This window comes from Oreochromis niloticus, linkage group LG17, assembly GCF_001858045.2.
Source record: "Oreochromis niloticus isolate F11D_XX linkage group LG17, O_niloticus_UMD_NMBU, whole genome shotgun sequence".
Classification (NCBI taxonomy): Eukaryota; Metazoa; Chordata; class Actinopteri; order Cichliformes; family Cichlidae; genus Oreochromis; species Oreochromis niloticus.
The window spans coordinates 23120222-23129632 of NC_031981.2; the positions used below are offsets into that span (position 1 = coordinate 23120222).

General features: G+C 42.6%; 1 protein-coding gene across 3 annotated transcripts; it reads left to right on the plus strand.

The window, feature by feature from the left end:
* The first annotated feature begins 43 nt into the window (after nt 1-43).
* Nucleotides 44-9021, plus strand: svopl (SVOP-like). 3 transcript variants are annotated; one of them, XM_019347157.2, is made up of 16 exons: nt 44-1108; nt 2898-3051; nt 3661-3752; nt 3846-3944; nt 4231-4302; nt 4392-4516; nt 4620-4683; nt 5828-5953; nt 6406-6534; nt 6881-6954; nt 7478-7674; nt 7829-7940; nt 8045-8126; nt 8200-8289; nt 8368-8481; nt 8571-9021. In XM_019347157.2, the coding sequence occupies exons 2-16, from the start codon at nt 2943-2945 to the stop codon at nt 8580-8582; spliced, it is 1497 nt and encodes a 498-aa protein (XP_019202702.1). In that variant the 5' UTR covers nt 44-1108; nt 2898-2942; the 3' UTR covers nt 8583-9021. The 3 variants fall into 3 exon arrangements, with proteins under 3 accessions (XP_019202702.1, XP_019202703.1, XP_005475764.1); XM_019347158.2 differs by having other exon boundaries at nt 3664-3752; XM_005475707.4 differs by lacking the exons at nt 44-1108; nt 3661-3752; nt 3846-3944 and having other exon boundaries at nt 2913-3051.
* Nucleotides 9022-9411: the final 390 nt, after the last annotated feature.

The window sequence follows — 9411 nt, forward strand, 5'->3', positions numbered from 1 at the left end:
ACCACACAGCTCTGCATACGGAGGCCCATTTCTGCCACAATGACACTGACTCATGGGACAGAGTCACAGAGTTTAATAGCAATGCTGTAATCTAAACAAACAGCCCATTTCTAGAAAGATCTGAAGTTTAGGAACGATTTGTTAAGAATAAAGTCATAAGCACACAAATCCTCATTAACGCTATTTACATTTTAAATCTGGTGTCAGCAGGGATAGCGAGCTATTGCCTGCATCCACAGACTGTACGGGAGCGTCTCTTTCTCTCACTCACACACACACACACATCCTTCCTGGATGGTCTGTTAATACAGTAACCTCACAGTTAAAAATGCACTTAAAAATGCTCCAAAAGGCTCCAACAGCACAAATACAGTCCAGCTGTCCAGTTAGCAGACAGCTAGCAGCTACACCAGCCTGGGTGATCATCCACTTGCCAGTCAAAGAGACCACGCCCCCTGATTTATACAGGTGAGTTTAGGAACCATCCTCCCCCCTTGGAGTTGTTATAAAGGAGGAAATTATCTATAGAGACATGATGAGTTTGTGTATCAGGCTTTAAGCATGTTTATTTCTGCTGCAAAGTTTTAACATGGGAGTTTACGGGCACTGACTCACTGCTGCCACTGCTGGACTTCAGAGGAACTGCAGGGATCTGTCTGCAATTACTCTCAGTGCCAACAGGGGGAGCTTCAGGATTGAAGTTTAAATGTTTGTGCTCTAACTTTCATAAAGTGAAAATATTCCAGAGGAATGTGTGATGGGTTGAGATCTATCAGGCCGAACTGTTCTGAGATTAAATTATTCATCTTGTTTTTGACCATATTGTTTCATTTTCTGACTTCCTGTCTCTCATTGTGACGTTAAATGTTGTGAGGAGGCTCTTGTTTGTTTTTTCTTCACTCAGCTGATGATAGGCGGAACCTAACCCCTCCCTGCACACAAAGCTCCCTCCCCCTCCCCCCGGGCTGGCTCTCTGATGACGGCAGCACTTCCTGAAACACCTGGACAGGTGAACAGCTACGGTGTTGACCTACCTGTCGGGCTGTGACCTGCTACAGGATGAAAATAGACCTCGCCGGCGGCCTAAGCGTTGAAACTCAACATCTGTGTGAGTACTGGTTTCATTTGAGAGAGAACTTTAAGGGTTCGATTCTGCTGTTGGTTCCTGTCTGAGAGGTGAAGCTGACACGAAGCTGAAGTGGCTGTAGTCACAATAAATCTCGCACTCTGTTTTAATCGCGCCGGTTCTTCCCGAGAATCACCGGAAATATCTTTCAGCCAAACTACGTTTAAATTTCTGCCGGTTTAAAGTTTATTTTCTCCTCCTTGTTTCACATATGAAAGAAAACACGTCAGGACCATTTACCTTTGACTGGGCTCAAAACGATTCCGTCCAGTTCATTAAAGAAGGATTAACATGTCTGTTAAAATAAATCTCCTCCTCGAGAGTTTGTATGCTTGTTTCTTTAAGGTTTGAGGATTTCTTACATGTAGTCCAAAAAACTAATCGTCTGCCTGAAATCTGCAGTAATTTCATGCTATTTGCCAAAAAATGACTGCTTGTATTGGTGTAAATGATTTTTGGCCTATGATATGTGAAACATATGTCAAATGTGTCCCTCATAAATGATCTCAAGTCGTCTTGAGCCACCAACAACACTCTTGTTATATCCAGCTAATAAGTCTTTTTGACATTAAAAGTGTGTTTTTTCAAGAGACAGTTGGTTAAGATGGCAGCAGATATAACGATGTAGTTCAATAAAGATATTTTAAGAGGCCAAAAAGGACTGGATTGGTTATAAAGCAGGTATAATAACACAGATTCATACTTACAACATAACTTAATATATAATTCATCTCTAAATCATGTTCACTACAGTCTGTTTACCAATATAAGTAAAGACATTACACATAAAAAACAAACAAACATTGAAACATTGGAAATCACTTTGTTACAACACCTACTTCAGTTTCTCCACCTCAGCTTCACAGAGAAACTAACACACCTCCCCTGTGAATAAAGCACAATCTGTGTTCGTGAGAATAAAATAATTTTAAAAAAGCTTCAGAGAATGTGACAAAGTAAGCCTGACAATAACTTTTGTTTACTAATAACTGGATTAAAACCCATAAATCAGCTGCTCGTTTGAACTCTGATTGGCAGTAGCTCACTGATCAGTCTGCTCAATCTCATGTTTTTCTGGAGGCGATTAATCAATCAGTTTGATGGAGAAGGTGATCAGTAGCGTTGTAGTCTGAATACTTTTGGGCTTTTACTTTTGAAGGACTCAGTGGTGTTTGTAAGTCATCGGGTGAACTGCAGTGCTCTGTAGACTGTAGACCCACTGAAAGGTAAAACCAAACAATTGTAGATTAAGCTTACTTGTTGTTCCTAGAGTATTTAAAAGTAGAATGGGAGGCAGAGCCTTCTGTTTTCAGGCCCCTCTTCTTTGGAACCAGCTTCCAGTTTGGATTCGGGGGCCAGACACTATCTCTACTTTCAAGATTAGGCTTCAAACTTTCCTTTCTGCTAAAGCATATAGTTAGGGCTGGATCAGGTGACCCTGAATCCTCCCCTAGTTATACTGCAATAGGTGTAGGCTGCTGGTGGATTCCCATGATGCATTGAGTTTTTCTGTGTTAATAGAGCTCTTTGACTTTCTTCCACAGCATGTTTTTTGTCCTGTCTTTCACTGTATTTGATTTTGCAGAATTGAATAAACTGAACGGAATTAACCGTGAGTGAGTGTTTGAAGAAGCCTGCAGCATTGCCACAGATATGATTTTAATATAAACGATGAAATGAAGACTCAGTTTACTAAAAGCCGGATTAAAATCAGCGGTGCTGCATGAAGCTGAAGCTCTGCTCACAAATGTTCTGGCTCATGTTTTTGCAGACGGTTGAACCTCAGACGGCTGAAAGGAAGACGTCTGATTTCAGGATGAGTGACTCTATGAAGACTCAGCTGGTGAGCTCCATCTATCTGCAGGAGGTGGAACTGCAGGAGAAACCTGCTGACGACAAGCAGGACAGCAAGAACAGCAACAATGGTGAGTCTGATAATCGATAATCAAACATCTGGAGAAGATGTGATGCTCTTGGAAACGTTGGAGGGTCCTGTGAGGCCCTTTGAAACGTTTCCTAAAAAGGTTGTGATGTTATTGTGAATGAACCTGTCTGCAAAAACTGCAAAAACATCAGGAGAAGCACAGAAGGTTTCTGCCATGGGGAGGTTTTAACAGTCAGTTTCACTACAAAGACCTTCTTTATGCTTCATTTTAGTCCAGCTTTATTCATAAAGCACTTAACAACAGAAGTCACATGACAATGCTTTATTCTGAAAGGTAAAGACTCACAGTGAATCAGCTGTGATCAGCAGAGGAGACAGTGGGGAGAAAGATTTCCCTTTGAACAGGAAGAAACCTCCAACGGAACCAGGATCAGGTGGTCCTTTTAGAGGAGGAGAGGAGCATGCTGGGACTCAAGTCCTCTGAAAGGAGGTTAAAGCTCAACTGTTGTAGTGTCGTATTAGTCCACCTCAGAAGAACTAGTTCTCACCACCTCATTTCCCTCATTATGAAATTAAAGGTGTCTGTCACAGCGATTCTGAGCAAGAGGAAGGTGGTGATGTTAGTTGATGTATTGACTGATTCTTGCAGCAGATAAAACGTTCACAGTGGAGGATGCCGTGGAGAAAATCGGCTTCGGGCGTTTTCACATTCTGCTGTTTGTCATCATGGGGAGCTCCAACGTGAGTCAAGGTTTATGCTCAGCAGCAAAATACTCAGAGTATTTAAAATAATCAGGGTACTCACTCTGTGTGTGTGCTCGTGGGTGTGCGCAGATCGTGGAGGCGATGGAGATCATGTTGTTAGCTGTGGTTTCTCCGGAGATTCGATGTGAGTGGCGTCTGGAAGACTGGCAGGTGGCACTCGTCTCCACTGTGAGTCACAGCACACTGACTGATCTGCTGATAATTTATTGATTAATCGATTAATTTGCGTCAACCAGTTAGGCTGAAACCTCTGAACTCTCAGAGGGTAACCCTAACCTCAGTGGTGCTTTCTTTAGCATGGCTTGAATTTATCAGCAGCTCTGAACAGGTCTCACTGATCGATCACGTCCACAGTCAGCAGAGCAGCTTCTTGTGTCATTACATCAGAGGCGTGTGAGCTCAGTAACGTGATGATTATATGAAAGTGCTGCAATTCTTCTCTCTGTGTCCTCAGATGGTTTTTCTGGGCTTCATGGTTTGTGGAGTGTTGGGAGGATACATCGCCGACCGATACGGACGCTGGAAGGTCAGAAACAACCGACACGCCAGGTCTCAGTTGGAGTCTGTGCACTGATTGGTTGACTGCTGGTGTGTGTGTGTGTGTGTGTGATCCAGGTCGTGGTCGGTGGCTTCGTGTGGAGTGCGTACTTCTCGCTGCTCACGTCATTCGCACCGTCGTACGGTTGGTTCATCTTCCTGCGTGCCATGGTGGGCTGCGGCGTCGCAGGAGTGTCGCAGGGGTCAGCTCACACACACAAACATTATGCTGAACATCCTGCAGTCTGATTGGCTGGATGGTGGTAAGCTTCAGTGGCTGCTCTAAATGAAAGCGTCTCTGTTCAGGTTTGTGCTGAAGACCGAGTTCATCCCGGCGAAGTATCGAGCCATCCTGCTGCCTCTGGCCACCGTGAGTTCATCCTTTCTTTGAGTTTCACTGGTTTCCACAAAAATAAAGACGAGGAAGTCAGAATCATGTTGACCACCTGCTCCATCTGGGAGACCTCACAGGGCGAAACATCAGAGGTCCTAATGAGTGTCCACACAGGAAGCGATCATCAGCATCACTTTATCACTGACGTTGGTCGCTATCAGACATTACAGGCTGAGGTTGCCTGGGTAACCCACCGCTGTATATCAGTCAACAGTATTTGTTACTCTGTTGGTCGTTGCCTTTATTGCTTACCTGGAAGTTGATAAAAGTTTTACTGAGGGCTCACCTACTTCCTGTCACCAGCTGTTATTTCGCTTGCAGTTCCTTCCTTACTCTGCTCTAATCCTCATGTCTAAGCTCATGTTTTGGAAATCATATATTTGTGATAGCACAGAAGTTGAGAGGGTTCTAGTGCCTATCACTGATGAAGGCCACAAGCCGAAACGCGTTGGTCAATTATTAAAGTTGTTCTTCTTCCCTCAAGTGTTGCTGGAGTTCCTGCTTTTTGAATTCTTTCATCCTCTCCATGCACCTTGGAAGCAGGTGAAGTTGTGCCAGAAATTTTTGCTGCGATTTATCACTGAGGACCTCACAGGGTTAAATCCAGTGTTTTTATTTGACCTTCATAATAATCATGGGCAATAGCAGCTTTATTTCTGAAGAGATCATATTACATGGAAACTCAACATGCTCAACATAAAAGATAAAAACATAAAACATGAGTAGGTCTGTTATCTTTTAAGGCAAGACATCAAAGAAACACGAGTCAGTGTATACACACATTATCTGTGATTTATGATATGTGTTTTAGAGACGGACTCTGAGCTTTGCTGCTGTCGACTTGTGATGTTTTGTATTTTCTGGACAACTAAAACTTTATCTTTCTCACATCTCTTTAAAAACAGAATATTATCTCCACAAGACTGTGATTAATAGTGGTCTGTTGCCAGCCTCATTTTAATGCTTAATACCTGTCATGGTAACAGCTTCAGCTCACGTCACGTCGTTTGTTTTTTCTCCCATGGGGTTTTTAAAGGCATCTTCAAACTCGCCTTAGTTACCTGTATGGTGTGATGTCATCAGTTCAGATCTCCCAGCATGCTCTGTGTTTGTGTGTCAGATATTCTGGATGCTGGGCTCCATGCTTATCATCATTCTGGGTATGCTGGTGGTTCCAACTTGGGGCTGGAGGTGGATGATACGGATCTCTGTCACGCCCAGTATCATCCTCATCTTCCTCTTTAAGGTGAGATGTGCTTCTCACCTGTCCATCCTAACCTGTGCAGCAGTGCTGTGATCATTAGATTAGAAATAAATGCACATATGAACATTCAGTGTGGCAAATTAAACAAAGAATCAAAGATTCCTAAAGAGGTTTTCAAAGATGTTTAAGTCTTGCTGTAATCATTCACAGTTACTAAAAGAAGGGATGATTTGGAGGTTCTGAACTAGTTTGCCAGGTTTTAGGTTGTTGGTTGTTAAACTAAAAGTGCTAAAAGGAGAGGGGTGAACAAAAAAGAGAAGCGGAGTCACTAAACTAGTAGAAATCACATGAAGTGCCACTTAAAGCATAAGCTGGGGAAGACTAAGTTGCCACAATAATCTCATCGCGGCTAATGTGAGTTTCTGATTGGTGGATGTATTCTGGCTCGTGAACCCAGGCTGACTGCTGTTTCTGTCTGTATTGATTCAAATCAGTTTATTCCTGAGTCGGCTCGTTACAACGTATCAGCAGGAAAGACTGAGGCTGCCATGAAAACGCTGCACTGGATTGCTAAAATGAACCGAGCTTCTCTTCCGCCAGGACGACTCGTGGAGCCCATTACGGTGCGTTAAGTGTAGTGAGTAAGACTTGAAATAAGTGTATTGATGTTCCTGAAAGTGCTGAGTGAATCTTTCAGCTCCTGAAAATGTTTTGCTGTCAAAATGATTAAAAACATTTCAAAATTGCTTTATCTTAAAGTTTGTGATAACAGTCTGCTGGAAAAACACTACACAGGGCAGTATGTGTAATTCACAGGGATGTCCTGATGGTGGCTTATAATATAAAGCAGCTTGACGTGATTGCCATTGTGATTTGGCACCATATAAATAAAACTGAGTTGAACTGAGTTGAGGGTATCACTGGATTCAGTCATAGGATATTTGGTGTGAATGTTCCTGTATGTTTCAGAGAGAAAGAGGCAGCTGGAGAATTCTGCTCAGCCCATCATTCAGGAGGACATCTGTACTGCTCTGGTACTCATGGTAATGGTATTTTATTTTTTAGTGTTTTAATAAAAGCAGGCTACATAGCCTTCACAGTAAAAGGACACCAAATGAGCAAATTATCAGATAAAAGCAAAAGATCCAGTGAAAGCAAACTGGAGGTTTGCACAGGTTACATTTACAGACAGGAATAGTCATGAAAAACTCAAACTGTCCAGCAGTATTCTTTAAGGAAACCAAATCACAAAGTATGAGTGCTTTATATTAAAACATAGTAAGCTATCATAGGCATAGAGGAGAATACTGTATTGTGTCTTCTGATTGGATGCCAAATAGGGAGATTTAAAGTACTAAGTTTATACAAACAAAAGTTGTCTATGAAGTGTTTCAAGCATTTCTAGAAACATTTCGTAGACAACTTAAAATGCTCCCAGCAGCTTTTTTTCCCCAACCATAAAGACATCCGTGGTTTGTAGAAATCATTGAATGTGGTTGTTATACCCAGTGTGTATAATCCTTCTTGGACCTGTTCAGGACCAACTTTCATTTGTTTCACTGTCAGGTTTGTGGCATCGTTTATATACTACGGCTCAGTGCTGAGCAGTTCAGAGCTGTTGGAGAAGAACCTGTTGTGTGTGATCGATGCCGATAAAGAGCATCAGGTCAAACATCGCCATGAGGACGGACTGTGTTACTGCATCCCCTTTGGGTACAGTGACTACCAGACTCTGCTTATCAGCTGCCTTGGAGAGGTCGCATGTGAGTCATCGTCAGCGAAACGCATCGAGAGAATTTTCTGTTCATCAGTTTTTCAGCCACACTGCAGAATAGTTCCCAAAATGTGATGTGAAGGTTTGCTGCTGTGCTGCTCCCGGATCAGGTCTACTCTGACTCCTCTCTTCTGTCCTCCCAGTGGTCCCAGCAAACATCGCTCTGCTTAACGTGTTTGGACGCAAGATGACTCTGACCGTACTGCAGCTGCTAGCAGCCTTTTTCTTTATGATACTCAACATTTGCTCCACTATGTAAGAGCCCCACAGACCCCTCTGACCGGGTCCAGGTTTATGATGTCATCTCATTAGAGCGGGTCCAGGTTTATGATGTCATCTGGTCTGTTTTGGTCGTGCAGGTTTGGCTTCACGGTGCTGCTGTTTCTGCTGCGGTCTCTGGTCTCCATGAACTTTAATGTGGTTTACATCTACACGGCAGAGGTACGTTCACAGTCTCCTACGGTGCATTTTTTTAAGGACCGGGTCTGAGGTGACAGGTGTTTTGGTTTCTCAGGTGTACCCCACGGTGGCGCGCTCTCTGGGGATGGGTTTCTGTACGTCGTTCAGTCGGATCGGAGGAATGATCGCTCCGTTCATTGCTCAGGTGCGTTTGCTGTCCTGCTTAATGATCAGACTTTTCAAGTTTTTGGTCCAGTCTATCATTGCTCTGTGTGTACTTCAGGTGCTGATGTCTCAGTCGGTGATTCTGGCTCTCTGTCCGTTCGCTGTGGCCTGTGTGCTCTGCGCTCTAGGAAACTTCCTGATGCCGATAGAAACCAAAGGACGAGCTCTGCTGGTGAGAATGTGATTTTGCATGAACTTCGTTCTTTTTTCTTATGTCTAAATGCCGTCGTCTGACATGTTTGTTTGTTTGGATTTTTTCAGCAAAACTCCTGATGGTGTCTCTGAACAAACTGCTGCTCTTTGTTATTTTATTTTGGTTACATGTGTAAAGACTTTAAATATGTTACTGACCTCAGGTGTTGCTGTGCCTTCATTAACAGCTCAAAGGGAATGAATGAGTTTGTTAGCATCAGTGAAGGAAACCTTACATTGTTCAGGTTGTCAGGCCAGTTCTGAGCTCGGTTTCTCTGGTTTTTGTAGGATTATCTTTCACCTCCTCCTGCACTTCACATGAATCAGCTGTGACTTTATGCTTAAAAGATTCAACAGTATAACAATGTAACATTATTTCTGGCTTTTTGTATGCAAATAATAATAATTGTATTTTATAAACATATCCAGAAGTATGTTAGTAGTACAGTAGGCTCTAACAGTAATTCTGTATGCTGATTAATAAACTCCAACTAGGGAACAAAGTGTTTGTGTGAGATATTCTACCTGTGGATGCTTTTTTTTTCTTTCCTTTATGTTACAGATGTCATGTTTTACTTTGATCATATAAAACTCTGAATTCAATGAGAACATTACTCTATAGACAGGCAGGGCTGGATGTCCTAAAAAGCCACTGTACATATAATAAATCCTGTGAGTGCAATGCAAATGATCTTCCTCTGGCGCCACCTTCAGGACAAATGATACAGGCTCACCGCAGATGTGACATGAGCAGCCTCTCAAGCATGAGCCTTTCTCAATTCTCAAGTACGGGAGTCCGTCTGGATCGGCCGCTCAAATATCTATAAAGAATACAATAAAATTATATATAAACTTTACCATGTGTGCTTTCATTGAAAAATAATACATGAAAATATTCTATAAATTACTT